Genomic DNA, 26,501 nt, shown 5'->3' with positions numbered 1-26,501 from the left:
CCTCCTCCCGCTTCGACCCCTGTTTCCCTCCTTGCCCCTGCTTTTCCTCTACCCCATCTTCCCTCTCCTCTCCCCAACTCACCCCTCCTCCTCCTTTCAGTTCCTCGTCGCCAGACCCTCCTGCGCCACCCTTCCCCTCCCCTACTTCCCCACCCTCTCCAGTTCTTCCCCTCCCCCCAGCACTTCTCGCCCTTTCCTCTTTTTACTTTCCTTTCCTTCTTTCCCCCCATCCTCCGTCCTCTGTCCCCTGTTCTCTTCACTTCCAGTTCCCTCCCCTTTCTCGCTCCCTTTCCTTTCCACTCTGCTCTCCCTGCCCACACTCTTCTTCCCCTTGGTTCCATCTTCTCCTCGCCCCATTTCTGCCCGACCCCATTCCCTCCTAGAGTGCTCATCTCTTCCCCTCCCATCCTCATGCCTCCTTGACCTCTCACTCCTTGGCCCTCTCCCTTAGCCCACTGGTGGGCCCTAACCTTTGATCTCCTCTCCCACGAAGCCCTCCCGTCCCCGGGCTCCGTTTTGGGAAAGGGCTGGGGAAAGAGAGAGACAGAAACCCAGAAATGTTGGAGAGGAACCGCAAGCTACGCACATACATGCAGACACTAAAAGAACAAGAAGTAACACAAAGGGTTCTTCCCTTTGCAAAAAAACAGATACTCTGCCCCTTGGAAACAAATAAACCCTTATTTGAGAAAACAGCACCTGCCACCAGCTACCAGTGCAGAGAGCCGGTCCTCTTGACTTTTTCCCCCTCAAACCCACAATCCAAACCAACAGCAACCCTGTCTGATTCACTTTCTAAAGAGATGTTACAGCCCCCCCTCCTGACTCCTCTCTGGCCCCACCTGCCCTTACCTTCAGTCTCTTCCCCACTCCCCCACTAAACAACCAAAGGGAAACTATCATGACACCTCAGTCAGAACACATTAATGCCAAAGTCCTAAGTCCTCAACGCCTACACAGCCTGGCTCTCATCTTCGGTCACTCTTGCTCTAGTCATTATGGCTTTTGTCGGTGCACCTCAGCCACAGGGCCTTTGCACTGGCTGTTTCTGTTGTACTCCCCGAAGTATCCCAACAGCTTGCTCCCCTTCTTCAGGTCTCTGCTCAAATGTTTTCTCAGAGATGGTCCCTGACTACTATTATTGCAACCCCCTTCCTACCTTGCTCTACTTTTCCCATGATGTTTATTATCACCACCTAACATATAAAATTACTTAAATCTTATATTTATAGCAATCAGCCGCCCCCCCCAACCCTTCACATTTGAGTGTCAAATCCTCAGAGGCAGGGACTTTGTCTTGGTCACTGCTGTATCACTCACATCTAAACCCCAAACAGGAACCAGTCACATAGTGGTCACAAGCTTCAGAACTTGTTGAAAAAAATAATCGATTCAGAAACGAGGAGAGAGAACTCCAACACACACACACACACACACACACACGCGCGCGCGCGCGCGATAGTAACTATGAGGTAATTGATGTTAAACATTGTAATTATTTCACAATTTACATGTATCTAAAATTATTTTGTTCACCTTGAACTAACAGCGATTATATATATCGCAATAAAACTGGAAGAAGAAAATCCAAGATAGAAAAAGATGGACAAAGAGACAGTGTCATTTACATAGTTTGCTGAGGACCTGACACTGCCTGACACATCTACAAAATTCTTAAACTGAGATTTAGACCGACTCAAATTTCTAGACATCTAAGAGGCAACACCACCCCCTGGTGACGAAGAGGAAAACTGTACCTCCCCACAATAGAAAACACTCCCTAACCGATCGTAGCCAGAGTCCCAGGATTCTTTCCAGCCTAAAAATTCCGACGATCGAAATGTTTATTCTTTTAAGTGACGTATATGTTTCGGTTGATTAATAAGAACAAATCTATAAACCGGTAAGAGAAAAATTAAAAACTGCTCCAGGTGAGGATCGAACTCACAACCTCGGCATCGCTCCGCTCGCACTGCCCTATAAGTACCGCGCGCTAACCGATTGCGCCACTGGAGCTTCGGCCGCACCCCACTGCCGTGAAGTCCTTCAGTCATTCCTGGCCACGTGACCTTGGAGGCTAGCTCCGCCTCTACTTTGCATATACAAATAGGAATCTTTGGATTGGCCGATAGGAGAAAGTGTGTTACCAGTTCCGGCTTCTCACGCCGGGAGGGCTCTTGCTGTAAAAGGGAAAAGTCTGCGAAGCTTTTGCTATGTGGGGGTGTAGCCTGTCCGGGACCGCCTTCTCATCAATATTCAGAATCCAGAGAGGAGAGGTCTTAACCCTTTGCGGGCTGGCCGGCCGGAAGGCGGCCCCTCCCCCCTGCGGGCGGGAACAGGATATGAGCCCGGGCGGGGGGGGGGGGGGAGGAGAAGCCCCAGGCGACCGCCCCCCACCCCACCGTTGGGACCGGACTCTCCAGCCACAGATGTGGCGCCGCCGCCGCCGCCGCCGCCAGATCCTGGTGCCATCCATCCCGAAGCCTGAGGGGTCCACAGTTGCAGACTCCAGCCGTCCGAAATTCTGCACCGCGTCCTGAGAGACCCCGAAGCCCAGGCCCCAGCGTCCAGGCAGACTAGAGGACCCCAGATATCCAGGTGCCCAGCGCCCCCTCCTGGAGGAGGAGCCAGGAGTCCGGGACATCAGCCCCGCGCGACCCTGGAGGCCGAGCTTCCTGCAACCGGTTTCGAAGAACTTAGGATCTCAGACCGGAGAGTCCCTCCAGAGTTTTTCCCAGAAAGCTGAGCCCAAGACTCCCGGGACTGGAGGAACTTGGGATACGGACTCCTAGAGCCCCATCCAGCCCGTTGGGGGCTGAAGCGCCCACTAAAAGAGGACCCTGGAATTTGGGACTCTTCTGCGCTCCCGTCTGGAAGTAGTTTAACCCCTGCTCTTAAGAGTTAGGGAACTCAGGAATCCAGCCCTCCCCCCACCCCACGACCCCGTCTAGAAGACTCAGGAATTTGGGTTCCCAGTACCCCCATCTGAGACTCGAGCGTCGAGGCTCCCAGCATCTTCCGTTTAGAGGACGAAAGAAATCTGGACCACTGCGCCCGGTTTTCCGAGAGACCCCGGATTCTGGTTCCTGGAGCCGGAGAGCCCGAAGTTCACACCCCTGACTTGCAGAGACCCGAGAGTGCCGGCTCTGCGCCTCCCCGGGGACCGTGCTAGGGTCAAATAGGAACCGGGCTGCCTCGGTTCGGGGCTGGAGACTCCCGGGGAGGTGAGGGTAGGCGAGGGGCCCCGAAGGGCTGGGGGAGGGGGCGGCGCCGCAGCCGCTGAACAATGAGGGGGCGTGCCGGCGGGGGGCGAGCTGAGGCGCCGGCGGGGAGCTGGGGGCTAGAAGGCTGTGGGGAGGCGCTGCGGTGGTGGGGACAGTGAGCGGATCTCGGAGGGACTTGACTGAAAGGGGTCGAGGACTCAGGGCCAGCGCCCCGACTCGCAGCCCTCCGTGGGGGAGGAAGCCGTCTGCAGGACCCTGGCATCCGGTCCCCCAGCCTCCTCCGCCCTCCCCTGGGACCCCGCGGCCTCCCGCCCACGGCTTTTTCCCAGCCCTGCCCCTCGCCCTCGGCTCCAACCGGAGCCCAAACGTTCCCAGGATCCCTGAGCCTCCGGCCCCAGACACACCAGACTCACAGCTTGGGCGATTCTTGTTCGCTTTACTCTTCTTTGTTTCACCCTTTCCGTTTTTTTCTGTGTTATCTCTCCTTACTCCCCTCTTTCGATCACTTTGCGACTGTCTCCCGCATTAGTTACTCCCAGGGCCCCCTCCCTGGATTCAGACCATCCTCCTAATTCTCAGCCCCCAGTCTGTGAGTCGGGGGTGGGGGCGGTGTGGAGGCAGGAAAGTCTATGGGGTCCTGGTATCCCAGAAGGGGGTCTTTCTGCAGAAGCCGCTGAGCCACTCAGCCATGCCCGAGGGAGCCCGTGGACTGGGCCTGTCCAAACCCAGCCCTAGCCTCGGCCACAGAGGTGAAGTGTGTGACTGTGCGGCTGTGTGTGACACTCGGACAGGTGAGCGGGCGAGGGAGGGGTGGAGACTGCTGGGCATTCATTCTTTCATTCAAGACCCTGCAGCCTCCCAGGCTGACCCAGTGCAGGCAACACAGGCTGACCAAGACAACCCCGGCCCTCCTGCCCAGAGCTCCAGGTCCGGTAGGGAGAGGGACTCATCCTGAGGCCCTGAGGGAAGCCCAGCACACAGTGGTCAGGGCTGGCTGGGATGGGGAAAGCTCAGAGGGCCATGGGGACCCTGTCTGGGAGATCAAGGGAGGCTTCCTGAAGGAGGGGGATATCTAAACTGAGAATTGAAAGATGAGGCGGGGTGAACTGAGAGAGGCCAGGAAGAGTATTCTGCGCAGAGGCACAGAGGTGAGAAGAGACTGCTTATTTGAGTAACCCAGAGAAGCTGAGTGTGCCTGGAGCCCGAAGGGTAAGAAGTGGTGTGTCTTGGGAAAAGAACACACTGGAAAGGTCTCTGATGGCCACCTTGCGGAGGGCCCTTTGGATCTCAGGAGTTTGGACTTTACCCTGAGGGCAGGAATGGGATTATCCTTGTGAGAGTAAAAGAGTCAGGCTAAATAATAAAGTTCTCCCAGGATGACACATGGAGGTGGATTCAAGGAATGGGGGCCAGCAGTTCAGAGAGGACCCTGCCTGGAGAGGACAGGGCTGATTAGAGGAGAGGGGAGCACTGGGAGAGATGTTCAGGGGTGGGTGAGTGTGGGGGCTGAGCACACTTACTCAGTTGGGGAGCCCCTCTGATGCCATGTTCCACAACCCCAGCAGCCCCTGCCACCCCCGCCATGACCTCCCCCCGAGGTTCTGGGAGCTCCACATCCTTGAGCACTGTGGGCTCTGAGGGAGACCCGGCTCCGGGCCCCACCCCAGCCTGCTCAGCCTCGAGGCCAGAGCCCCTTCCAGGGCCCCCCATCCGCCTGCATCTGTCGCCCGTGGGGACCCCGGGTTCTGCGAAACCCTCGAGGCTGGAGCGTGTGGCCCGTGAGATCGTGGAGACAGAGCGGGCCTACGTCCGGGACCTCCGAAGCATCGTGGAGGTGAGGCGGGTGGGCACCCCAGTGCCGTGGGAACCTGGGCCAGCCCCTCCACCCTCATAACCCCAGTCATCCCCACAGGACTATCTGGGCCCTCTGCTGGATGGTGGGGTCCTGGGGCTGAGTGCGGAGCAGGTGGGCACGCTGTTTGCCAACATTGAGGACATCTACGAGTTCAGCAGGTCAGGGACGGGTTGGGTGGGCAGGGGGGGTGGGCTAGGGAGCTCAGGGAGACAGGCTGTGTTCTAACCCAAACCTTTGCGCCCAACAATGCCCTGTCCAGACTGGAACACAGGGTCTTATGATATTGGGTAGGGATCACCATGGGGAATGAGGACCCAGATGAGGTCCAAATATCAGGATGGATCCAGGCAATGAGATGGGGCTAGCGCCATGTCAGGTCATGGATCACAGTGAATCAGACTCCTCTGGGGCTTGAGGATCATGACAGTGTGAGCATTTGTGTGACTTGTCCTGGGAAACCCCGCAGTCCAGACAAACCGGGATGGTTGGCCCCCCCAGTGAGGAGGGTGCTAGAGTTCAAGGAGAGCGTGACACCTACGTGTCTTGATGACACTTTTGTTGTTGTTCAGTCGCTCCATCGTGTCCGACTATTTGCAGCCCCACGAACTGCAGCACACCAGGCTTTCCTGTGCTTCACCGTCTCCCGGAGCTTGCTCAAACTCATATCCACCGAGTCGGTGATGCCATCCAGCCGTCTCATCCTCTGATGACGCTTAATTACACTTTTTTTTTTGGCCTCACCGCTTGGATTTCGGGATCTTAGTTCTCCAACCAGGGACTAAACCTGGACCCAGCAGTGAAGGCACCTAGTTCTAACCACTGGACCACCAGGGAATTCCCTAATTACACATAAAGTTCTTGGGGAGGTTTGTGAGTCACAACAAGTTGTCAGGGTCACAACAGGATCTTAAGATTATCACAGCTCTAAGGGTCCTGACACCCCTCTCCCGGGCTGTGCCCCATGAAGTCCCCAAGGCTCATGCTGCCTGTGACAAGATCTCAGGCTGAGGAACGTGATGCTGCCCAAGGACAGCGTCTGAGCAGGGTGCGACCTCCCACGTCGTGATCAGAGGACCCTTCCTGTGGACGTGACATCCCATCCTGGCAGCTCACCAAGGCCCAGCCTCCTGGTGTCCTCACAGGGTGGCGGTGTGGGGGCAGGGTGGTCCTTCACCCTTTCTCTCTGCCCCTCCCCAGGGAGCTCCTGGAAGACCTGGAGGGCAGCAGCAGCGCCGGGGGCATCGCCGAGTGCTTCGTGCAGAGGGTGAGGCGAGGGCCTGGGTAAGGGGGTTGGGGTGGGAGGGGAGCAGGCCTGGGCTAGGCTTGGAGGGAGGGGTCCTGAGGAGTCAGGCACTGACGTCTCCCTGACCCCCTTGTTGCCCACAGAGTGAGGATTTTGACATCTACACGTTGTACTGCATGAACTACCCGAGGTGAGGGCTGAGAAGCACCTGCTGGGCCCAGGCTGGGCCCCACAAGTTGATGTGCGCTAGCTGAGCTCCCCCTACCCCAACCCAGTCAGGTCCCAACCTGGCCAGACCACGACCATGTCCGCCTTCTCCCTAACCCCAACCAGCCCCTGAGAGTTCCCAAACCCTGGTCACTCCCTGACCCCTCCCAGCCTGGCCCGCTGTAGCTGCCCATCCCCCTGACCTGTGCTGTGTCCCCAGCTCCCTGGCCCTACTCCGGGAGCTGTCACTGTCCCCGCCAGCAGCCATGTGGCTGCAAGAGCGCCAGGCCCAGCTCCATCACTCGCTGCCCCTGCAGAGCTTCCTGCTGAAGCCTGTCCAGCGCATCCTCAAGTACCATCTGCTGCTGCAGGTCAGCTGTGGGCCCCCGGGGGGCTGCCTGGGGAGGGACGAGGTCCTGTCCATTGGCCACCTGGTGGTGCATCTGGAGTGCGGACCCTGGAAAAGCTGGGCCAGCCAGGACCAGGGAGGCCTCTGGTCCCTAGAAACTGGGCCAGCGCTGGGGCAGTGTCTTGTTAGCAGTAGGGGCTGGCTCCAGCTGACTTCAGTTCCTGTCTTTGCTTGCTTGTCTCTCTCCGTCTCTGGCTCTCCATCTCTGCCCCTGCCTTTCTCTCTCTCTCTCACCCTTCCTCTGTTCGTCTTCCTCTCCCTGGGCACCTGCCTTCCAGGAGCTGGGCAAGCACTGGGCGGAGGGCCCGGATGCCGGGGGCCGCGAGATGGTGGAGGAGGCTATTGTGTCCATGACAGCGGTCGCCTGGTATATCAATGACATGAAACGCAAACAGGAGCATGCTGCGCGCCTCCAGGTGACCCTGGGGGAGGGCTGGGACCCACCATGGGTGGGGGGCAGTATGGACATGAGGGCCTCCGGTCGGGGGTTGGTCAGAGCCTTGGAGGGTGGACTGGGACAGCACGGTCTGCTTGCTAACCACCCTGTCTTGATTTGCGTGCATCGCCCGCCGGTGTGTTCCTGGGGTCCCGGCAGGAGGTGCAGCGGCGGCTGGGCGGCTGGACCGGTCCGGACCTCAGCGCTTTTGGGGAGCTAGTGCTGGAGGGCGCATTCCGAGGTGGTGGAGGGAGCGGCCCCCGACTTCGAGGGGGTGAACGGCTGCTCTTTCTGTTCTCACGGATGCTGCTCGTGGCCAAGCGCCGGGGACCGGAATACACCTACAAGGGCCACATCTTTGTGAGTTCAGGGATGGGGGCAGGGCCAGAATATTACCTGCCAGATGTATCCTATACAGAGCTGTAGAGCCAAAGACGTGGCTAGGGGCAGGGTATACATGGGTGGGCAACTTGCTTAAAAGGACCACGTTTCCTTGAGTCGAGGAGCGGGGTAGGGGGTCAGAGGTATGCAGAGGTGATGTGGACCTAGAAGGGGAGGACCTGGATTTGCCCCCCAGGCAAGCATCTACACTACTCTGCAGTCGCGTCTTCTTGATCCAGATGAGAGTGGGAGGACTGGTGAGGGAGAGCTGAGCCCAGCCTGGTGGGGAGGGTTGATGGGGGGAGGGGACATATTTTATTTACTTATGGACGCGCTGGGTCTTGATTACTGTGAGAGCTTTTGTCTAGTCGCGGCGTGGTGGCTTTTCTTGTTGTGGAGCACAGGCTCTGGGGTACAGGGGCTTCAGTAGTTGCGGCTTGCAGGCTCTAGAGCCCAGGCTTAATAGTTGTGGTGCAGGGGCTATTCCGTGGCATGTGGGATCTTCCCTGATTAGGGATCAAACCCAGGTCTCCTGCACTGGCCTGAAGATTCTTTACACTGAGCCACCAGGGAAGCTGGAAAGGGGACACCTTTTAGGAGGAGGGGGCTCAGATACACTTGAGGGGTACATGGATGAGTCTGAGGCCTCTCTCTGCCCCTCACCCAGTGCTGCAACCTGAGTGTCAGCGAGAACCCTCGAGACCCTCTAGGGTTCAAGGTGTCCGATCTGACCATTCCCAAGCACAGGCACCTGCTCCAGGTGAGCACAGGGTGGGTCTGGGGAGGCAGGGATTTCCTGCTCCCAAGTCCCTAGACCTCACAACTGGCTCCCAATTCCACCCCCACCCCACCCCCACCCTCAGGCCAGGAACCAAGAAGAGAAGAGGCTGTGGATTCACTGTCTCCAGCGCCTCTTCTTTGAGAACCACCCCGCCTCCATCCCTGCCAAGGTACAGCTCCTGCCACCACTGGGGGGTCCTCAGGGTGCTGGGGACCCATGCATGCACGCTCAGTCATGTCCAAGTCTTTGTGACTGCCCTGAACTATAGCCCACCAGGCTCCTCTGTCCATGGGATTTCCCAATCAGGAATACTGGAGTGGGCTGCCATCTCTAAGGGATCTTCCCGACCCAGAGGTTGAACCTGCGTCTCTTTGCATCTCCTGCATGGGCAGGAAGATTCTTTTACCACTGCGCCACTTGGGAAGGCCCCCCAACTCAATAGCATTGAAAGACCCTGAGTGCCAGGGACGAGGGTGGGGGCGCTGTCTTAGAGTATGATAGTTTCATTCAAAGTTGGGTTATCTGGGTTTCAATCCCAGCTCCACAATATCCCTGCTGTGTGATTCTGGACAAGTAACTTAACCTCTCTGGCTTCAGCTTCCTCACGTGGAGGAATAATAGTGCCAGCTTCACAGGGCTGTGGGGAGGATTCGTCAGTATCAGTCATGTAAGGCGCCTGACCGGTAGCAGCACCGTTTAATCAGGCCAAGCCTGGTTCTCAGGGCCCAGCCCCCTCAACCCGTGTGCTTATTTTTTTCAGGCAAAACAAGTCCTCCTTGAAAACAGCCTGCACTGTGAGTCGGGACCTTGGGTTGGGAGGATGTGACGGTAGAGGAATCGCTTCAAAGAAAAAGTAGATTATTAACCCCAAATCTCTTCCTGTAGGTGCTCCTAAAAGCAAGCCTATCCCAGAGCCCCTTACACCCCCAGTTGGGTCTCCCCGACCTCGAGATGCTAGAAGTTTCACTCCTGGACGAAGGAACACAGGTAAAAGAGATGGAACCCTGAGGTTCCCCCTCATCCCTCCCACAGGAACCTGGAGTGGGGGGTCCTAACAGGGTTCCGATCTACCTCTCCCCACAGCTCCATCACCAGGACCCACCGCTACCCGTCGCGGCCGCAGACAGTCTGGTGAGTACCCTCCCCTAAAAGTGAACTTGGCGTCAGGTTGGGGAGCGGGCCCCTGATATCACTGTGTCTTCCCCTTAGAGCCTCTGAAGGACCTTTACGTCATGTTTCCACACAACAGTGAGTGACTGCCCAGCCCAGCCTGGTGCGCCCCTGTCTGTTCCCTGGGACTCCCGGGCGTCGTGAAGGAGGGGTGATGGGGCCACTCATCAATAATGAGGAATAACACTTGTTCCTACATCTCACTCTTTCCTCTTCCTCATCTCTTCCTCCCCAGCTAAGCCTAGACTCAAGGTGAGAGACATTCCGGGACCTGGACTCCTGGGTCTACTGAGGGAGGGAACTTGAGTTCCCAAGTCCCGGGTCTGAAGAAGAAGGTGATGGGGCCTGGATTCCCTGTCCTCTGAGGGAGGGGATTGGGGCCCCCAGACTCCCGCCCTCCTTCCTTGCCTTCCTCACAGCACACTGGCAGTGCGGGGGAGCTCTACCCGCCCCTGGAGCCTCAGCCACCAGGTCCCACTTCTGGACCCCCTGAGGACCTGGAGGACACAGGACCCCCCACGCTGGACCCTTCTGGGCCCTCAATCACTGAAGAAATCCTGGAGCTCCTGAACCAAAGAGGCCTCCGGGATCCAGGGGTGAGCCAGGCGTCCCCTCCCAGTGTCCTTGGGGCTCCGGGCCTGGGTGGGCACAGCCTGGGATTCAGGGGGCCAACCCACCCTGACACCTTTTGGCTTCCTCAGGGCCCACTACAGCCACCCCCCCATGATGTTCCCAAGTTCCCCGGAGACTCCCAAGTGCCAGGCGACAGTGACACCCTCACATTCCAAGGCCTGCCCAGCCGAGACTCTTCAGAAGAGGAGGAGGAAGAAGAACTGGACATGGATGAACGGGAGCCTTCCCCACTCCACGTCCTGGAGGGGCTCGAAGGTTCCAGTGCAGCTGAAATTGCTGACATTCCCAGCCTTTCCAAAAGCCCCGACAGACCCAGCCTCCCTGAAATGCCCAGCCTTTCTGAAATTCCCCAGATGCCCTGCCTCCCCAGCCTCTCTGACATTTCCAGTGTTTTTGAAATGCCCTGCCTTCCAGCCATTCCTAGCGTCCCCGACATTCCTAGTCTTCCCAGCGCTGCCCCCCAGCTCCCCTGTGACTCCTGGCTCCAGGGACCCCCACAGGAGCTGGATGAGACTCTAGCCACCCGGAGAGAACTTTTCCCTGGAAGCACTTCTGGAAAACTGGGCGAGCCCTCCTCAGAAGACAGGGCAGGGCGAGAGGAGGATGAAGGAGGATCATTTCCAGAATTCCAGCCCCCAGATGTCACCCAGGATCAGGGATTCTCACATGAGCTGGAGTTCCGCTCTTGCTCTGAAATCCGGAGCGCCTGGCAGGCCCTGGAGCAGGGGCAGCTGGCCCGGCCGGGTTTTCCTGAGCCACTGCTGATCCTGGAAGACTCGGACCTGAGTGGGGGCGGTGGCAGTGGAGGAGGGAAGGCGGGAGTCCCGACTTCGGAGAGGTCAGCATCCCGAGTGCGAGAGTTGGCCCGGCTTTACAGTGAACGGATCCAGCACATGCAGCGGGCGGAGACCCGGGCATCGGCCAACGCACCCCGCCGCAGGCCTCGGGCTCTGGCCCAGCCGCAGCTGTTACCTGGCCTGTCCCAGGAGCAGGCCGAGCCAGGTGAGGTCCAGGTATGTGGGTCAGCAGGGGTGGCCCCACCTGGGGGATCTGTCCTAACTCGACCCATCTGTCTTTGCATGCAGGACCCCTGCCTGCCTTTGGACACGTGCTGGTGTGTGAGCTGGCCTTTCCTCTAACCTGTGCCCAGGAATCTGTCCCCCTTAGCCCTGCTGCCCGGGTTCAAGCTGCCACACCTTTGACTAAGCAGGGAGGCTGCCAGGACAGCCAGGGTCTACATGTTTCAAGTTTGCCTGAGCAAGACCATCTGAGCCTCCAGGTTCCAGCTGCTACCCCGCTGCCTGAGCAAGGAAGCCTCTGGAATACCCAGATTCCAGCCACCACACCTTTGCTGGAGCAGGAAGACCCCCCAGACAGCCAGGCTGCAGCTGTTACAATTTCACCAGATCAAGGCCACTTGGAAATCCAAGCTCCAGCTGCCACTCCTTTGCAGGAGCATAGAGACCACGTGGATACTCAGGTTCCTTCTAGCACCTCAACTCTTGAGCAAGGAGGCCACGTGGACGTCCAGCTTCCCACCAACCCAGCTTCAGCCAAGCGGGGAAGTTCCTCTGATGTCATGGTTTCAGCCACCAGTCCTGCGCCCAAGCAAGAAGGCTGCTGGGACAGCCAGAGCCCAACCAACACCCCTGTAACTAAGCCGGGAGGCTCCAGGGATGTTCAGTCCCCAGCCACTGCCTGTGGGCCAGCCGTTGATCCTTTGCTTATACACAGAAGCAGCCTGGATCCTCAGATGCCAGCTGATACCCCACTGCCCTTGCAGCGTGACCTCCCAGACATTCAGGTTCCGGGTACCTCACCTTTGCCTGTACACGGAGGCCACTTGGACCGTCAGATCCCAGCCAATGCCCCGCTGTCCTTGCCCCAGGACCCCCCAGATTTTCAGGTTCCAGCTGCCAAACCTTTGCCCCAGACCGCAGGCCTCACGGACGCGGACACCCAGGTCCAAGCTCTCCCGCCTTTGCCCCAGCAGGGAGGCCTCCGAGACACCCAGGGTCGTGCCGCTGCACCTTGGCTTCAGGAACAAAGCCTCACAGACCTCCAGGTTCAGAAGCTGACACCTTTGTTGGAACAGAAGGGCCTCACGAATGACCAGGTTCCAGCTGCCATGCCTTTGCCCAAGCAAGGAGGCCCTACGGACACTCAGGACCCGTTACCTACCCCAGTCCAGACCACCGTGCTTTTGGCCAAACAAGGAGGCCCCTCAGTCTCTCACGCTGCCAGATCAGAGTCTTCAGACTTGACTCCACCCCACAGTCCCCCACCCCCGACACGGAAGCTCCTGGGCCCCAATGCGGCTGCCCTTTCAAGATACCTGGCAGCTTCATACATCAGCCAGAGCCTGGCTCGGCGACAGGGGCCTGGAGGAGAGGGTCCCCCAGCCTCCTGGGGCCCTTGGTCCTCCTCTGCCCCCACATCACGGGCACCTTCACCGCCACCCCAGCCCCAACCCCCACCACCCCCAGCCCGGAGGCTCAGCTATGCCACCACGGTCAACATCCATGTCGGAGGTGGTGGGCGGCTACGGCCAGCCAAGGCCCAGGTCAGGTTGAACCATCCTGCTCTCTTGGCAACCCCCCAAGAATCTGTGAGTCTCCGCAGAGCCCAGGGGGGCCCCGATGCCCCTTTCCACATGTGAGTCAGGATGTCAGTGTGAGTCAGGACATTGGGCTCCTTGAAAAGCAAAGACTTCAACCAGATGCCAGAGACCCTCAGAATTCACCCGGAAGTCCAGACACTGAACACAAGTCTAAAAATTGCCGCAGCTTTCTGACACCTGGAATCTTTGGCGAATGGTTCTTGTTACTTACCTGGATTAACCCAGCAGGGATGGGGAAGGGGGTGTCATTAATATTTTGTTAACTGATATGGAATTGTGTATCTTTTCCCCTTCTGGAGGCAGTGGGGATGACAGAAGGCAGCAATGAATAGGAAGGCCTGATACTGCACAAATCAGTTGTTCTGAAAATTTGGGGAATCTCTGACTCCTCTGAGAATCACTGAAAACTGGATCCATTACAGTTGGGTGTATGAGTTCAGAAGGTTTATAAACTGCTTGATGCCTACCCAGGAAAGCCAAGCTAAGAAGTGCCCCCCATCCCACCCCCAAAAAAGGTTTTCCCAAGCAAATCCCTTGAAATCCCTTCCTTTAGCAGTTTATTCAATTTATGTGTCCCACCGTCATCCAGTCATCTCATCTTCATAGCCAGTTCTACCCACCCAGCTGTCTCCATCATCTCCCTCTCTGTCCATCTGTCTTCAAATCCATATCCTACCCATAGACTTGCCTTATTCAGCTATCTCCACCCTTTTCATCCATCATCCTACCCCAGTCCCCCATCTAGCACCCATTCCTCCATAAATCTACCATCCATTACCCCACCTGTCTGCCTTCTCCAGCCAACTCTATTCATCCATTCGTCCCTCTATATTCCCATTGCTGTCCATTCATTCATACATTTCATCATTCAGTCATCTCCTAATCCATCAAGCCAACCAGCCATTTAACCATCTCTACCACCAGCCAGCCAGCCGTTTTAATCTCTTTCAATCCATCCTTCCTTACCTGGATTCTTCTGGGTCTTGGTACTACAAAACTTCAGAGACAGTTCCATGCTAACACCAGAATGGATTGGGTTTGGGATTCTGGGAAAAGTGTCCCACATCTGCCTGATTTCTCTTGGCAACCACTCTCCACCCTCCTAAGTATTCCATTTCGATACCCATCCATCCAGTTCTTGTATTGATCCTTTTACCTGGCCTCTCTCTAGTTGGGGGACCTCTACAGTGCCTCAGTGAACCCCCACCTCCAAAAGTCATTCAGGTCTTAAGAGACAAAGGCTTTTATTCTAAGATCGTTCTGTCCCCCTCACAGCAGTGGAAGGCCCAGTAAGCAGCACAATTTGTTTCTTTGGTAATATTAGCTTCTTTCATTGAGCACTTAACGTCTTGTGTTCTAGATCTTACTGTCTTCCCTGGAATTCTCTGAGACACCACAGCATCATGGCTGAGCTGAAGCCCCAGCTTTTCTAGTACTTCATGTGGAACCCCCCCCTCCCCCGCAGCCTGGTTGCCTCATCTGTATGATGAAGACAACAGTATCCGCCTTTATAGGATCATCCACAAAGATTCAGTGAGCATATCCTTACTTCCCAAACGTGCTTAAGCCTGATTCTTTACCAACTGAGCTATGAAGGAAGCCCCCTGACTTAACTAAGGCCGTGATCACATCAGATGCCCCAGGATCCAGTCCCAACCCATGAAATCAGAACCCCCAAGGCAGGAGCCCAAGAATCTGGTTTTAACAATCAGTTAACAGCAAAAAATGCTGTTACTGAGTTCTAAACTACATACCACAGGCGTTAGTCACTATTTCAGCTCATTCCCTTTGAGTCCTCAATATCCCTAACAGGCAAGTGAGGATCTGTAATCCCCACTTTAGAGATGAGGAAACTCAGGCAGAGAGGATACTTGCCCAGTCACGTGAGTGGGAAGGCGCAGAGATGGGATTCAGCCACACAGCCAAGCCTGAGTCAGCACTCGAGTGTCTTTGTCAGGCGCTATTCTTGCCACTGGGAATACAACAGGGAACATCTCCTTGCCCACAAGAGGCTTGAAGCCTGGTACTCCAAAGGCCCTAGGTAATTACTGATCATTAGCTAGATAAAGTGAACAAGGCCTGGCTCGGTAAATGTTAGCTGCTGGCTTCCACTCAGTTATTTATTGAGTGGGTACCATGCCATACACCAGGGCATGGGCTGAGTCGGGCTCCTTGGCCTGGACCTGCTCCACTGCAGCCTCCCAAAGGTCAGGACTGAGGCTGGCCCTCCCCGCTTCCGCCCCCAGCTGCACATTCCCAGCTTAAGGAAAGTTCCCAGCCTGGCCCAGGCTCCCAGCGGCGCCGGAATTCTCGGTATTTGAGGAGGCGGCAGCAGGGAGGGTGAAGGGGGCCGTCTACGCCAAGGCCTGGAGCGAGGAAGGAGGCGAGCCCCCTTGGCCACTTCCAGATGTGTCCCAGCTGTGCCTCTGGGAGGGAGCCAGGAGCCTCAAATTAAGAGGGTCTCTGGGCCCTGTGGGAAAACCCTGGGCACTCGGCCTGCCTTGCCCCCTCCTGGTCCCTGCCCCCAAATCCCATCCCTCCTGCCTGCCCAACTCCTACCTCTGCCTCACGGCCCCAGCTCCAACGCCTCCTCATGAATACTTTTCTTGCCGGTCTACTACAGCCTGCCTTTTGTAAGCTGTAATTAAGACAGGCTTGAAGAGGGAAAGTAAGGTCGGCTGTCTGTGGCATGCCTTGGGACAGTGCTGCCCTCCTGGGGATGTTTAGGTTAATGCCAGTCAAACCCAGTTAGGCAGTTATTAGTAACTCCAGCTTCAATGCAAAACTTGGTGAGGTGGTTATTTTGCCACTACACTTTCTCAGCAGCTAAGGTGAAGATACCTGCCTGCCACCCACCTCAGAGACGGTGTGAAGACAATCCAACACCACGTAGCCTGGCACCTAGTGGAGCTCCACCAACCCCACCTCCGTGTGTAGTATCTATTTTCTATACCCGAGTACCATCCCACAGGACTGTCCTGTCAGTAAACAACATTCTCATCAGTGCAGCCCAGCTTCACAGCCACACGTGGCTACTGTTTCATCAGTAGGGCAAACACACAGAAAGGGCAGCAAGTCAGTAAATCCCAAGTTCCTTCCCCGGTTTTTCCTTTTGACAGTGCTGGGTCTTCGTTGCTGCACAGGCTTTCTCCAGTTGCAGAGCAGGGGCTCTCTAGTTGTAGTGCAGGGCTCAGGAGTTGCGGCGCACAGGCTCCAGAGCACAGGCTCCAGTCGTAGCACACAACTTAGCTGCTCCACCCCATGTGAGATCTTGAGGGCAGTAAAACCCGTGTCTCCTGCATTGGCAGGTGGATTCTTTACCAGAGCCACCAGGGAAGCCCTCCCAAGTTCCTTTTATAAAGAAAATTTGTGAAACTACTCCTTGATCAAGTGTGTAATGTTCTTAAGTTTGCTCAGCAGGAAGTAGTGAGGAAGCCCACTTGGGGGCAGATCGCTGGCTGCAAAGGCTGTTATAGGACAGATGCCCTTCCCACCCCAATGATGCTCACTAGCTTCCTTTAAATATGGGGAAAGAAACTGAGAGCAACTTAATTCACAAACAACACTTTACTTCCCTATACATATACCAGCACCATCCCACAGAACTTTCTTCCATGACAGAAGTGCTCTAACATCTCTCTAGCCCAGGGGCAGCAATGAGTTCACCTACATCAGCTCTTATCACATGGCAGACACAAGAGATGAACATGTCCTCAGACCTATGTATTCCCGGGCCCATAAGGTCATACTGAGCATAACTGGGACTTGCTTTAAGGAGGCCATAGGGAGTGGGGGTTACAGTCGACATCCTGAAGGATGAAACCAGTCAGGGGAAATCACGCACCCACCCACAACAGGGATTACAGACCCCTGCCCAACCTCAATACTACCTACACTACAGGCTGGCATTAAAAAATTTCCTTTCCCAACACATACATGGATGGCCCTTAGCTGCTGACTTAAGACCTCTCCTCACTTGTATTAAAGATTACTGATCTTACACATTTCCCCTGCTCTTCTCTGACATGCCATTAAAACAGCAAAAGGACTGAAAGAGATAAAACCCACAAGCACACTCACTCACACAACCAATGACCAGGCACCAAGCCCACCTGAGCTGTGTTCACACACTGGACTCCAGTACTGGAGTTCAGAGAAACTTAAGACCAGGTCTGGTCCCACCCATCTCTCCTACGTACGTCCTAATCAGAGTGGTAGCTTCTAGAAAGGCTTCTGGAGGTGTTTCTTGCATTCCTTTTAGAGAAAGACCCACCACGGAAGACCACAGCATCATTCCTGAAACCTTAAATCCCACAACATTTATTATAAAGGTGCTGTAAAGGGAAACGCTGGGCTTCATGACGGGCTTATCGGTAGGATTTCTGGTAGCGGGCACGGGCACCAGGACCTCCAAACTTCTTGGATTCGCAGCGACGGGGATCGGCTACCAGCAGGGTCCGGTCATACTGGATGAGGATGTCTTTGATCTCCTTCTTGGAAGCCTCATCCACATCTGGGGGTGAAAGGACGGGACAAAATTTAGACACCAGCAAACGTCTTCCCACTCTGTGGCTACAAGTGAGCCCCTGACATGCCCCCACCCACCTGCTGGGAAGGACCCACCCTCACTCACATTTCTGGTAATAGGCCACCAAGGCTTTGGAGATGGACTGGCGGATGGCTGTGAGGAAGACACAGACAAAAGGTACATCAGCTTTATGAACACCCAGGGATGGGACCCTGCCCTCAGACCCACCTATGTGCCCAGTGTCCGGGACTCACCGTAAATCTGGGCGACGTGACCACCACCCTTCACTCGGACGCGGATGTCCACACCAGCAAATCGCTCCTTGCCCAGGAGCAGAACAGGTTCCAGTAGCTAGGGTAACAGGAGACATTACAGGATTTTAGATCACAACCTGCCACTGAGCCACCTCACGGAACATTCCTCCACAGCTCTCTACAAGAAGCTCTTGCCACTGCTGGCCTCAGTATTAGTGGAAGAGTGTTGGGCTGTTACTCAAAGCCCCCTATACAAAGCCAGCAGAGCAGGGAGATTTCTAAGACAGAAGAGTTTGTTGAAGTCAAATTGAATCCTGCCTGAGCAGTTCCTCCTCCTGTGTTTCTCTCTGGACATCAGATCACCTGTTTTTTAAACCTGATTCTTAGAATGTGGACACCTTAGCCCAACAGTAAGGAAAATCTTTGCAGCCGCTAAGCCTGCCCCAGATGGTGAAAAAACCACTCCTGGGCTATGTCAGGTGCTCTCCCCACCTGAGCTCTCTGCCCTCCCTTTGCACCGCACAGATTTCCAGAAAAATTACGATGCTATAACCCTACTTTGATTTACCTACTTTAGGCCTCAGCTCACAAGGTCCCCCCCACCCCTGATCTGACCCTTCCACCCGAGTTTGAGTCAGAAACCCTCTCTGGGAACCTCTACCCCAGTTCTGACTGTTTGGGAGCAGTGTTTGGTATTGGGTCCAGTCTGTGTCCTCCACTGGATTCGAAGCTCTAGGAGGGCAGGCCCTGGAACCATCCAGGTCACTGCTTTGTTGCCAGCACTCAATACAGGATGCACACATAAAGCCTTTGAGTAAACTGTCAGTGACAATAAGCCACAATACTCATTTACCTGCTCTTCGAAGTTCTAACTAACCCTGCAATGTAAACAGTTCTTCACCTTCTCACACACACCAACAACCTCACACAGAGAATTCAATTTACCCTCACGACAGCCCTTCAAGGATCAACCTATTTCCATTTTACAGAGAAGGGAAGTTACTGCCCCAAATAACACAGCTAGAAGAGGCAGAAATCAAACTCCGACATATTTCCGGTCTGAGCCAAAGAAACTGAGGTCAATAAAACTTTATTCAGGAAAAAAAAAGAAACTGAGGCTTAAACAGGGAGGGGAGAGGAACTCCTTTCACAGCCAAGCACTACAAACCCAACTTCTGTTCTTGTAATGCTTATTGAGTACCTACAATATTCAAGACCTTATTTTGGTCACAATGTTTTGAGGGACAATACATTGATTCCTGTCCTCAGAGTGCGCAGACTACTGTAAAACGTCCCCCATTAACTTACTGCAAGTCATCAGGCCCCATAAATTTTGGGAGCTCCCATGCCACCTCGTCCCAAATGAGTGACTTTCCAAACAACCCAGTTAAGCACCTGCTTAATCTTCAACATCCACGTTTCCACTCTCAATTCAAACTTTCATAATATCGCCTGAACCCCCAACACCCAGCTCCATCGTCAAATATCCCATTTTTCTATTCCCTACTCAGCCTCTATACGTCCCACTGTTGATACCAGACCTTTCCGTTTCCAAGATCGACGAACTCCAGGAACCCATTTATTTCAACATATCCGTCTACAGAGCCCTCCACTCAACCCAAACGCCCGTCTTCAATCCCAGCACCTTGTATTGCAGCGTGCGCGGTTCGATCATCTCCAGGGGTCGTCCGTTCACCTTGATGAGGCCGTTACCTCGTTTGCAGTGCGCCACGGCTGTGGCCGTCTTCTGTGGAAAGCGAGGAGGAGACAGCGGAGCCACGTGAGCTCTGGGCCTCGGCTTCCAAGTAGACCCAGATTCCTGCCCACAGACTTCTCTCCGACACGGGCCTCCCCTCGTCCCTACCATCGGGCGCCCGTCTCACCTTACGTCCGAAGACTTGCACCGACTGCAGAGGGCCCTTGGACGGCATGGCTCAAGGCGCAGAGACGAGATCCTCACTGCGCGGCGCCCCAACCGGAAAAGGAAAACGCGGAGCCAACCTGGCCGCTTTTCAGGGTCTGCGCAGGCGCGCTGTGCTCAGCGTTGCGACGGCAGAGAGCTTTACGGCTTGTGGGCGGGACTTTGGATTGGCGGCAGGAAGGTGGGCCGGGGGAGCGGAGAGGACGGGACCTGGGAGTGGAAGGGACTGACTTCCCTGAACGGTGTCGGGGGCCGGCCCGAGAGGGCGAGTTGTTCAGTCACTCAGTCGTGTCCGACTCTTTGGGACTCCGTGGACTGCAGCCCCCCAGGCTTCCATGTCTTTCACTATCTCCCGGAGTTTGCTTAAACTCATGTTCATTGAGGCAGTGATCCCATCCAACCATCTCATCCTCTGTCGCACCCTTCTCCTGCCTTCAATCTTTCCCAGTATCGGGGTCTTCTCTAATGACCTGGCTCTTCGCATCAGGTGGCCAAAGTATTGGACCTTCAGCTACAGCATCAGTCTTTCCAATGAATCTTCAGGCTTGATTTCCTTTAGGATTGACTGATTTGATCTTGCTGTTCAAGGGACTCTCAAGAGTCTTCTCCAGTACCACAGTTCCAACGGATCAATTCTTCAATGCTCAGCCTTCTTTATAGTTGAACTCTCACATCCCTACATGACCAGTGGAAAAACTAGCTTTGACTATACGGACCTTTGTCGTCAAAGTGATGTCTCTGCTTCTTAATACGCTGTCTAGGCTTGTCATCGGAGAAGGCAATGGCACCCCACTCCAGTACTCCTGCCTGGAAAATCCCATGGGGTCGCTAAGGGTCGGATAGGACTGAGCGACTTCACTTTCACTTTCATGCATTGGAGAAGGAAATGGCAACCCACTCCAGTGTTCTTGCCTGGAGAATCCCAGGGACGGGGGGAGCCTGGTGGGCTGCACAGAGTCACATAGAGTCGGACACGACTGAAGTGACTTAGCAGCAGCAGCAGCAGCAGCAGCAGGCTTGTCATAGGTTTTCTTCCAAGGAGAAAGGAGGGTGAAGACAGGCCATAATTCACATCCTCAGTTCTCATTGGCCACCTCCAGCTCTCATTTGCTTTTGGACTCTTCATTTATATCCCTTTACTCCCATCCTCAATAGATTCTCATACATACACACTCACCCCTCCCCCCGCACCCCCCTGCTTTCCCACCACCAGGAGATTGCTTCAGAGTTGGCAGTCTTCCCGTCTTCTAGAATTTCTCCTCAAGAATCCTGGTAGGATTCAGAATCCCCCTCCTCCTAGAACCCATCTCCTTAAAGCATCCTCCCCAGAATCCTTTTCCTCTTAGAGCCCTTTCCCCAGAACCTTTCACCAAAACTCCTTTCATTTTAGGGACTTCCCTGGTGGTCCAGTGGCCAAGACTCTGAGCTCCCAATGCAGGGGCCCAGTTTCTATCCCTGATCAAGGAACTAGATCCCATTTGCCCCAATTAAGACCTGGTGCAGTCAAATAAGTAAATAAAAAAATATTAAAGGACTTTCTTCCTTTCAGAGTCTCCTCCCAAAATTCTCTCAGAGCCCTCAACTTAGATTCCCTTTTTGCCTAAATCTCCCTCCACTCAGGGTACCCTTACCCCTCTTTCCCCCCAGAATCTTCCTTTCCTCAGAATCCACAGTGCCTAGAATCCCCCTCCTTCAGAAGCTTTCTCTCCCATAATCCACTTTTCCCTGAACTGCTGCCCCCTCCGAACCTGTTTTCACAAAATCTTCATCCCGGGACTTCCCTGGTGGCTAAGACTCCTTGCTCCCCATGCAGGGGGCCCAGGTTCCATCCCTGGTCTTGAAACTAGAACTCACATACTGCAATTCATGCACAAAGAAGATCAAAGATCTCCATGTAACTAAGACCTGGCACAGCCAAATAAATTATTTTAAAACAAAAAACCAAACTCTTCATCCTTCTCAGAGCCCTCTCTCAAAATCTACCTTTCCCAAGAATCCCCAGTCCTCTCACCCCCATCTGAGGAACCTCAAGATAGGGTAGCCCCTTGCTCCCCACTGCTCATGATGCTTGCTCCCTTCCCAGCCATGAGTTTCCTTTCAGGTGCAGGCGGCAGTCGGCTGCCTCAGTTTCTCTGGCAGCACTGGGTCTGGGATCCAAGGTTCAAAGGGGTGTGGTGGCTCATGGATGCCTGGAGGGCGGAACCAGAGTGAAGATTGGTGGGCGGGTCTGGGGCCAAAGGGAGGAACCTGCAGCTCAGAGTCCAGCTCCTAAAGGGTGACAGAGGGAGAGGGCGAGGGGCCGGGGAGACAGGCAGCAAGGACCCAGAGGCTGACCTGGAGGGACCCACAGACCTACAGGCACACAGCACCAGAGAGAGAGGTGCACATGGAGGAAAAGGCAAAGACTGGACCAACGGAGGAGAGAAAAACGAAGAGAGACATGGGGTCGATCAGAGATGGAGACAGAAGTCACAAGTGACAGAGGCAGAGGCCAACGCTCAGAGAAAGAAGTTAGCAGGTACAGGCAGGCGTGAAGATTCCAAGACACTTGTGGCAGAAATAGGAGAAAGGACAGCAAAGACTCCCAAATAAGCACCTGCAGGATTCAAGCTAACTGGTGTTTTCCAGTGGGCAGACAAACAGGCCACAGAATGCACAGGCTGGACACACTCTAGACTGCCTCATGGGGCTGTTTGGGGGACAGGGGACGCTTCTGAACTCTCCGGTCTCTCCAGGATGATCCTAATAACCTTGCTGAATCTGGTATCTTGATTGGGGGAAAGGAAGGGAAGAGAGTTCTCTGAACCACAACCTCCCTACTCTAGGGTCACCATCTCCCCCAGCCTCTGGGAGTACACTTCCAGGTATCTATGGATTGAGTAGAGATGGAAAGGCAGGGACGGGGCATTTCCTCTCCCCCATTCCTGTTTTCCAACTTGCTCCCTCTCTCTGTACTTCTTGTTTCCAGGAACCCAGGCTGGAACCTGAGAAAGTATGGGGGTGGGCAGGGTGTCCATGTGGCTTCTCTGGACCACCCTCCTGCTGGTGCTGCCCTTGGGAGGCCTAGGACCACTCCTCTGCCCAAGGGAGCCTTTCTACTTCCTCATTGCCATCACGAAGATGCTGGTGAGGAGGGAGGGAAGAGCCAGCAGACAGGGGCAGGCTAGTTAAGGAGTGGGGTGGGTGACATGTTTGCGGAAGGGTCAGTCTCTTCCTCTCCAAGATCTGATTTTCCTCCCTACCCCACAATTACAGGAAAACAAAAATGATGGCAGTCTGTACACCCCAGATAATCTATTGGTGAGTATCATGTTCCCTCTTTACTGGGGGTGGACATTTAGGGAGAATCCACTAGCTCAGGACACACTGGAGGCCAGGAGGCAGGCAGGCTGGTATTCTGGCTGTCCAAGTCTTGACAAATGTATTTTGTTCACAGCTGTCTGTAACACCTAGTACAGTGATTGGCATATAATAGCAACAAAGGATAATAATGACTACAGCTATTATTTTAAATATATATATATTTATTTGTTTGGCTGCATTGGGTCTTAGTTATGGCACCTGGAATCTTTCTTTGTGGCACATGGGCTCAGTAGTTGCTTCTCAGCGTGTGGGATCTTATTTCTCAGACCAGGGATCAAAGCCCCATCCTCTACACAGGAAGGTGGGTACTTAACCACTGGACGGCCAGTGAAGTCCCAATAACAGCTATTCTTACATAATTTCTTACTTGGTGACGGGTGCTGGCCTAAATGCTTTAAGTGTATTGGCCTTTTTGGAGGGGGCACGATCTTAGTTCCCTGACCAGTGATTGAACCCTGGGCCCCCAGCAGTGAAAGTGCAAGCGCGGAGTCCTAACCCCTGGGCCACCAGGGAAGTCCTAAGCACATTAGCTTAATTACCTTCACACTGACCCTCCAAGGTAAACAGGGCTGAGACGTACGGATGTGAAGGTTGTACACTGCACAAGGGTCCCACACCTACAAGGACAGCATTCTCATTCTGGATGTTTGTCAGTTTCCAGCACATGGCAGTAAAGTATCTTGTTCTAACAAAATCAGACCGTGGAAGCATTAAGGAAGGAAGATCTTTTTCTAACTTGCACTTCTAGTAAAGGTAGGGATTATTCAGAACTCCATTTACAGATGAGGAAACTGAGGCTTAGATTGGTGAAGGGGCTTGTTCCAGGCTACAAGTCAGAAACTGTGGGGGTGAGGACTTGGGATCAGCCCTTGCCCAGAGACACCAGATCACTCTGTCTCCACAGGTGTGTCCTGCTGAGACTCTCCGATGCTTCCGGCTGGAGTTGTCTGTGATCGGGTTTGAGGAGGGCCCATCCGTGGGGATCGTTGTGTTCCGCCTACAGCGTCTACTGGATGCCCTGGGGTCCCGGCTGTGGGTGATTGATCAGGGCCCTTGTCCACCCTGCGAAGCACACCCTCAGAGACCAGTCCCTCTTTTTCTGGCCAAACTCTTGGAGTTATTACAGGGGACTTGTGCTCGGGACCTGCCCTCAGCATAAACTTCAGAGGAAGTCTCCCTGGTACTCCCAAAGAGGCCAGCTGGGGAAGGAGAGGAAACTTGATCTCCAGCCCCAGTTCCTAAACCCTAAGCCTTCTCCTTCTAGGCCAGAAGACCTTACCTGCAGCCCCAAGAGCGAGGGGAAGAGGTAAGAAGGAAGAAAATAAGGCGAGATGTGAAGCCTGAAATCTCTGACCTACTGGGGCAGGAAGTTGGATAAATTACCCCACCTTACCCCATTGTTCTCCCTCTCTTTCAGATACTTCCTCCTCTCTCTGCTTCCAGGAAGGGACAATGCACGCTTGTCCTCTAACCTCATCCCCATCCCTTGAGGAGAGGAAGTCTTGTGGCTCATATCCCTGGCTACAAATAATCACTGCTTGGAGAACTTTTAAATACTGCTGGTGGCTAGGTCCTAGTCTGGAGAACTTGACAACTGGTCTCTAGTGAATCCTGAACATCTGTATTTTAAAAGCCAACTTTGTTGAGGAATAATTTACATACAGTAAAAGGAGAAGGAAAGGCAGAGAGAAGGAAATGGCAGCCCACTCCAGTACTCTTGCCTGGAAAAATCCCATAGATGGAGGAGCCTGGTAGGCTACCATCTCTGGGGTCACAAAGAGTCGGACACGACTGAGTGAGTTCACTTTCATTTTCTTTCACTTTCAAAAGGTACCCGTTTTTTAAAAATTATTTATTTCATTGCGCTGTGTCTTAGTTGTGGCATGTGGGATCTAGTTCCCTGACCAGGAACCCTTGCTCCCTGCATTTGGAGCATGGAGTCTCAGCCACTGGACTACTGGACTACCAGGGAAACCCCAAAGGTACCCATTTTAAGTGTACGTTTCAAAGGGTTCTGACATATATATATATATAGAGAGAGAGAGAGAGAGAGAGAGAGAGAGAGCGCGCGCACCACATTTGAACGACCCCAAAGCAATTCTTTTATGCCTCTTCCCTATCAGTCTCCACCTCTAGTCCTAGAGACTGACTAATCTGATTTATTTGTATAGATTGGTTTTACCTGCTCTAGAATCTCCTATGAATGGAATAATACTGTACATACCCTAGTATCTGGCTTCTTTCACTCAGTGGGTGTTTTTGATATTCATTCATGTGCGTTATCAGCGGATTGTTATCATTCCAGTGCATGTATGTGCTGCGACTTGTTCATTCCTTCTCCTCATGATAGACATTGGGTTGTTTCCTGTTTGGGGCTACTATGCATATCTCTTATCTTCTCAACTGTTCTCATGTGCTGCCGGATGGAGAGTTGAGAACCACTGATACACCAAGAAAAAGTTTTCCACAGGGAGAAAATGATGGTTCCCTGTCCTGGAGTAAATGTCTTCGTGCAGAAGTGTCAATAGGCATTTTTATGTGGAATCCCATTCTAAAGAACTGCTGTTTAAAGGAACCAAGCTTAGGGACTTCGACGGTGGTCCAGTGGCTAAGACTCAGCGTTCCTAGTGCAGGGGGCCTGGGCTCCCTCCCTGGTCAGGGAACTAGGTCCCACAAGCCTCAGCTAAGAGTTCACAGGCCAGGACTAAATATCCCACATGCTACAACAAAGATTAAGACCCCAAGTGCAGCAACTAAGAACCCCGAGGCCAAATAAGTAAATAAATACATATTTAAAGAAAAACAAAAAAACAAAAAAATCGGAAGCAAGCTTATAGAAAAAGAAACTTCTTTGTGTGTGCCACTGTCAGCCCATCAGTAACTCATTCCCCACGTAACTAAATAGGTATATATTAAATTTCTGTAAATTGAATCCAGATTTCTCATCGCTTATGTGGGAATTTTAGCAATGTGTTCTAAAAAGCTCCCGATTTTTTTTTTCCCCTCCATCAGGTTAATTTTTATCTCTCCCTGATGCCTGTTCTCTTTGCCATCTCTCTGACAAATAATTCAGTTCAGTTCACTCAGTCGTGTCCAACTCTTTGCGACCCCATGGACTTCAGCACGCCAGGCCTCCCTGTCCATCACTAACTCCTGGAGTTTACTCAGACTCATGGTCCATTGAGTCGGTGGTGCCATCCAACCATCTCATCCTCTGTCGTCCCCTTCTCCTCCTGCCTTCAATCTTTCCCAGCATCAGGGTCCTTTCAAATGAGTCAGTTCTTCGCATCAGGTGGCCCATCCAGTTACATAGCTAATTTTTCTGAGCTTAGGTTACCTCGCCTGAGAAATAGGGGTACCTACCTCCCAGGAATGTTTCAGAGGCTGTGAGATAGAATCTGACTTATTTGCAAATTTGTTGCTGCTGCTGCTGCTGCTGCTGCAATGTCGCTTCAGTCGTGTCCGACTCTGTGCGA

The 26,501-nt window shown here is 54.0% G+C and overlaps 2 protein-coding genes and 1 non-coding gene across 5 annotated transcripts; 1 reads left to right on the top strand and 2 right to left on the bottom strand.

Annotated features, from left to right (window-relative positions):
* Positions 1 to 1,923: 1,923 nt before the first annotated feature.
* TRNAI-UAU lies at positions 1,924 to 2,016 on the bottom strand. The gene is given in 2 exon segments: positions 1,924 to 1,959; positions 1,979 to 2,016. It is a non-coding gene; the product is annotated as a tRNA-Ile (tRNA).
* A 347-nt stretch (positions 2,017 to 2,363) lies between these two features.
* Positions 2,364 to 13,228, top strand: PLEKHG2 (pleckstrin homology and RhoGEF domain containing G2). Of its 3 annotated transcripts, none has more exons than XM_027515847.1 (19): positions 2,364 to 3,224; positions 3,892 to 4,015; positions 4,787 to 5,058; positions 5,137 to 5,237; positions 6,277 to 6,343; positions 6,466 to 6,512; positions 6,750 to 6,900; positions 7,217 to 7,354; positions 7,534 to 7,734; positions 8,423 to 8,515; positions 8,619 to 8,705; positions 9,297 to 9,330; positions 9,422 to 9,523; positions 9,620 to 9,667; positions 9,746 to 9,784; positions 9,942 to 9,958; positions 10,126 to 10,302; positions 10,408 to 11,341; positions 11,425 to 13,228. In XM_027515847.1, exons 2-19 carry the CDS (start codon positions 3,913 to 3,915, stop codon positions 12,996 to 12,998), a joined length of 4,185 nt encoding a protein of 1,394 aa, XP_027371648.1. In that variant the 5' UTR covers positions 2,364 to 3,224; positions 3,892 to 3,912; the 3' UTR covers positions 12,999 to 13,228. The 3 variants fall into 3 exon arrangements, with proteins under 3 accessions (XP_027371648.1, XP_027371650.1, XP_027371649.1); XM_027515849.1 differs by having other exon boundaries at positions 4,790 to 5,058; positions 11,425 to 13,225; XM_027515848.1 differs by having other exon boundaries at positions 2,364 to 3,230; positions 11,425 to 13,225.
* Positions 13,229 to 17,252: 4,024 nt separating this feature from the next.
* RPS16 (ribosomal protein S16) lies at positions 17,253 to 19,739 on the bottom strand. Its single transcript, XM_027515850.1, has 5 exons — positions 19,625 to 19,739; positions 19,387 to 19,488; positions 17,742 to 17,838; positions 17,593 to 17,640; positions 17,253 to 17,472 (listed from the first exon to the last, which is right to left on the bottom strand). Exons 1-5 carry the CDS (start codon positions 19,670 to 19,672, stop codon positions 17,327 to 17,329), a joined length of 441 nt encoding a protein of 146 aa, XP_027371651.1. The 5' UTR covers positions 19,673 to 19,739; the 3' UTR covers positions 17,253 to 17,326.
* Between the last annotated feature and the right edge of the window lie 6,762 nt (positions 19,740 to 26,501).

This window comes from Bos indicus x Bos taurus, chromosome 18, assembly GCF_003369695.1.
Source record: "Bos indicus x Bos taurus breed Angus x Brahman F1 hybrid chromosome 18, Bos_hybrid_MaternalHap_v2.0, whole genome shotgun sequence".
NCBI classification, from domain to species: Eukaryota; Metazoa; Chordata; class Mammalia; order Artiodactyla; family Bovidae; genus Bos; species Bos indicus x Bos taurus.
The sequence above is the reverse complement of the archived record's forward strand: the minus strand, read 5'-3'. Positions and strand labels throughout refer to the sequence as shown.

Bases quoted from the DNA above. Each gene is read 5' to 3' on its own strand.
- PLEKHG2 (XM_027515847.1), top strand. From the start codon at position 3,913: ATGCCCGAGGGAGCCCGTGGACTGGGCCTGTCCAAACCCAGCCCTAGC. The intron at 6,344-6,465 runs GTGAGGCGAGGG...TGTTGCCCACAG, and splicing joins CCGAGTGCTTCGTGCAGAGG to AGTGAGGATTTTGACATCTA. The intron at 7,735-8,422 runs GTGAGTTCAGGG...CCCCTCACCCAG, and splicing joins CCTACAAGGGCCACATCTTT to TGCTGCAACCTGAGTGTCAG.
- RPS16 (XM_027515850.1), bottom strand. From the start codon at position 19,672: ATGCCGTCCAAGGGCCCTCTGCAGTCGGTGCAAGTCTTCGGACGTAAG. The intron at 17,839-19,386 runs GTGCTGGGATTG...CTGTTACCCTAG, and splicing joins CGCGCACGCTGCAATACAAG to CTACTGGAACCTGTTCTGCT. The intron at 17,473-17,592 runs GTGAGTGAGGGT...TTTCACCCCCAG, and splicing joins GGTGGCCTATTACCAGAAAT to ATGTGGATGAGGCTTCCAAG.